The following is a 4,288-nucleotide window of genomic DNA, read 5'->3' on the forward strand; positions in this document are numbered from 1 at the left end:
TCGGTCGGTCTGTCGGTCGGTCGGTCTGTCCCCATAGAAGGAGTTATCCAAACCTGGTCGACCTATATATCAAATTAAAGGTCTTTTTACCAGGAACACGAAAATGGTGGTGCAAATTTTGTCCAGAAAACCATAAAACCAAAAAAACTGGTTTTTGCGGGATTTTTTTTTCTCATTTTCTCACACAAATGAGCTCTGATCTTGAAATTTGTCGCGACGACCTATGAACTCAAAGCGAGAAAGTTTTAGATAACACTTCAGTCGTTATTTTAAGACCGGTTTTAGCGTCACCTATGTTAAGCTACGCCGAGAAAGGCCAATAAATGGATAGGTGACTTAAACATTATATTGGGAATAAAGGGAGAACGGGCTCTAGTCTTGATTTTAAATCATCACATGAAAGTAAAATCAAAAAATCAAATCGAGAATGATAATAAACTGAATAATAAACAAATTAGGTAGGTACAAAGGTATTTTTTAACCATGATCGAATAAACTACGGGCTAAAAAATTCCCGGAGGGACGGACCCAGCTTCTTTGTGCTGAAGATGTTTGAGCAGCACCTTGTAAAATTTTTAGTCAACCTTAGTAGCTTTTAAGCGCTAGGTCAATTCGATTCCCGCCTATGGCGAACTTTGTTCTAAACAAATAAGGCTCGTTTTTCGTTCTCAGAACGGCTGGCTTTTTAGTCCGTCCTTCCTTTATTATTCTATTCCTATCCTGTCCTCATTCTGTCTTCGATTTCGGGACGATAAGACCTTTGTTACAGCTCCCTCTATCAAACCTCTTTTTCTTACCGTGTCTGTCTATGAGACAGGCTTCACCACATCAACCATCTGCTTCACCACAAATCATGATTTAATTTTCATTTCTTTCACCACAAATCATTCATTCGAGTTTCTTTCTCTGACCAAGCCTCTATCTCCATGACACTATGTAGTCACAATTCCTCTTACGTCTAGCAGAACATTAATGAGACCGAATGAGTCTCCTAATTTAACTACACAGAATATGAGATCAAATCATGATTTAATTTTCATTTCTTTCACCACAAATCATTCATTAGATTTTCTTTCTCTGACCAAGCCTCTATCTCCATGACACTCTATGTAGTCACAATTCCTCTTACGTCTAGCAGAACATTAATGAGACCGAATGAGTCTCCTAATTTAACTACACAGAATATGAGATCACTTATAGAGATGAGAGAAAATCGAGGCTCTTATAAGGGATAGATATAGTTTATTTTGATCACAAGGAAACAAATGGTGAAAACTATGTATAAAATTTATTTATTTACGGGACTAAAGCTTTTTACAAAAATGACAATAGAAAAAAATACACTAAAACTAAACAAACACAAACAACAATCAAATACAGTAGAAAAAAAATAAACGCCACGGGAACGCCAGCCTAGTTCGTTTGGAGGGTGGCGTGTCTGTCTTGTAATCGCTAGGTCGCGGGTTCGATTCCCGCCCGGTGCGGATTTTATCCCAAACAGATATTGTTCGTTCTCGGAGCAGCTGGCTTTCTCCTATCCTGCCTTCCTTCTCTCTTCGCTTTCGGGACAATAAGACCTTAGCAGTTACAGCTCCCTCTAACCAAATAAACCTTTTTTTTTAATTTTCTTTAGGTACCTATTTAATTTAGGTTTTTAATTTATTATTCTTTTTAACCCTTTCGTGTCTCGTGTCCCAGGTGGAACACCAGAACCTGAAGACCGAGTTAAGTGACAAGGAGGACCTCATTGTGCAGACAGCTAAGGCTATGGAGTCTCTGGAGAAAGGACATGAAACGCGCATGACAGAGCTACGGCGCATGCATGACGCGCAGGTAAGCCTGATTTTTACTTTCTATTACCCCCTATGTACTTCTATCCTTCTCGGTTCTCGGATTTAGATCGGTTTAAAATATAAATAAATCATAAGTCGTACACTTTCGAGACCATTACCAACCTCAGTAATGTCTAATGTGTGTAATTAACGCAGTGGGTTTCGGATCTGGAGGTAGGTTGGTCATTCCATCCGTTCAAGTCCAAGTTAAGTCATAGAATTTACATACATACATATCCTACATCGTTCCAGCTATGTACTGGGTCGATTAATGAAGCCTCGCCACCACCTCCTATCATTATATCGTTCATTTCCCTCGACATCTTCCCAACTTACTCCTCTCTCTTCTAAATCCTTTTTTTTTTCATGTCTTGGTATCTCATCCTTGGTCTACCCTTTGGTCTCTTTCCCTCTGGTTGATATTCATAAAATTTCTTTGGTAATCTATTGTTTTCCATTCTCGTGATTGCTTTGGGATGACATTTGGTTTTGGCTATAAAATATTATCGATGCCCTTCGCACTCAACCTTTGCTATTTCGTTAACAAGGGGAATTTCAGGCTGGTGTCCTCCCTTTTTAAAGTTTCCCAGCCAGACTAAGCTGTTCTACTCCCTGGTTAAAGTTCCCCAGCCAGACTGAAGTCTCGTAAAATATTTATAATAACATTAATAATATTCGATGGAAACATAATTATATATAACATAGTATATCCTGTCATAGAATTTATCGATTTGAATTAATTGGGGAACGACCTTTGGACCAATCATTTATTTTGATAATTGGATTTCCCACATCACTAATTAAAAACTTGTCATTTGCGTACAGGTACGACAGTTACAGAGCAAGATAGAACAGTTAGAGGTGGATGTGACATATAGCCGATTCAAACAAGAAGCTAGCAACGCACGATCTACAAACGATGCTGCTGCCACCACGGTGAAGAATTTGGAAGCTCAGGTAAGTGGAGCTTTCAGTCTCTCAATCAGCCCTGGAGTGATTGCTTTGGGATGACATTTGGTTTTGGCTATAAAATATTATCGATGCCCTTCGCACTCAACCTTTGCTATTTCGTTAACAAGGGGAATTTCAGGCTGGTATCCTCCCTTTTTAAAGTTTCCCAGCCAGACTAAGCTGTTCTACTCCCTGGTTAAAGTCCCCCAGCCAGACTGAAGTCTCGTAAAATATTTATAATAACATTAATAATACTCGATGGAAACATAATTATAACATAGTATATCCTATCTGACTCTCATATCTGTCCTTTATGTTCCTTGAATGCCCTTATGAACTACTCACACCTAAACTGCTGTCCTGCCTTGGAAGCCAGCAATGACATCGTAGGGAAATATTGGGATGCGAGAGGAAAAATGGCCTAATGGTCAAAGATCCCGACATATGCAACATACATACATAGTATATCCAAATCAGCATTGTTTTCTGCACCGCCGCGGATAAAATGAAACACTTCTCTCATTGATAGGTGAGAGGTGATCAAATTAGAACCCAACATGTTCAACTTGATCTTTCATTTTCGCAGGTGTCCAACTTAGAATCCAAACTGTCCGACTCTGCCCAGGTGATTGGTAATCTCGAATCAGAACTATGCACATCCCGTGCAACCATAGTAACGTTAGAGTCCAGACTGGAAGATCTAGAGGGCGAATTATCCTCTAGGAATACACGACTGGGGGAGGTGTATGCAGAAACCAGGAGGGTGGAGGATGAGAAGAGGAAGGCCGAGGAGGAAGTTAGGAGCCTGAAGAGCGAATTGAGTCAGATGGAGCGAAACCTAAGGCACGTCGCTGATTGAAATTTGGGGCCCCAAGGTTGAACGGGGCCCCCCGTTACGATCTTTCAAAACTTTACGATCCCCCAATACAGTTGCCACGCATATCAATACAACACATATTCATATTTTTCTAAATCGTAAACTTGTCCAAAATTCAAATAGGTACCAAGTTAAACAACAATTGTCGATATGAGAGGACGTTATTGTCAAAGTCTCAGCTTAGGCAAAAGAATCTGAGTGAGGTCTACAGTTCACAGAACCACTAGTTTAATAATATCAAGTAAATTCAAATACAAGAGGATCCTTCCTAAGCCAACAATGCTTCTAAGAGGGATAATATTATAATAGATAATTTGATTCATTAGGTACATGATTGATGAAAAATAGATAGATAGATAGATAGATAGATAGATAGATAGATAGATAGATAGATAGATAGATAGATAGATAGATAGATAGATAGATACAATAGAAATTTGATAGGGGAAACTATAACGAACAGAGAATGATTTAATATGATTTCTTTATTTTTGAATAATTATAATTACAAATAAAAACATCTCCTAGGCTGATTTCAACCTCTGAGGAGATGGTTTCTTATTCTTACTAATGCCGATGCGTTTTTAGAATCGCGAATGCCCGGGGACACATTTTGAGATTAGATTCA

The 4,288-nt window shown here is 38.9% G+C and overlaps 1 protein-coding gene across 1 annotated transcript in view; it reads left to right on the forward strand.

The window, feature by feature from the left end:
- Positions 1-3,642, forward strand: part of LOC103520797 (desmin-like) — a 7,180-nt gene extending 3,538 nt beyond the window's left edge. Inside the window, exons 2-4 of the mRNA XM_026831775.1 lie at positions 1,699-1,833; positions 2,658-2,789; positions 3,370-3,642. Of these exons, the coding sequence (XP_026687576.1) occupies positions 1,699-1,833; positions 2,658-2,789; positions 3,370-3,642 (540 nt within the window). The remainder of the gene's footprint in view (positions 1-1,698; positions 1,834-2,657; positions 2,790-3,369) is intronic.
- The last annotated feature ends 646 nt before the right edge of the window (positions 3,643-4,288 follow it).

Source organism: Diaphorina citri, unplaced genomic scaffold (assembly GCF_000475195.1).
Source record: "Diaphorina citri unplaced genomic scaffold, Diaci psyllid genome assembly version 1.1 scaffold4081, whole genome shotgun sequence".
Taxonomy (NCBI): Eukaryota; Metazoa; Arthropoda; class Insecta; order Hemiptera; family Psyllidae; genus Diaphorina; species Diaphorina citri.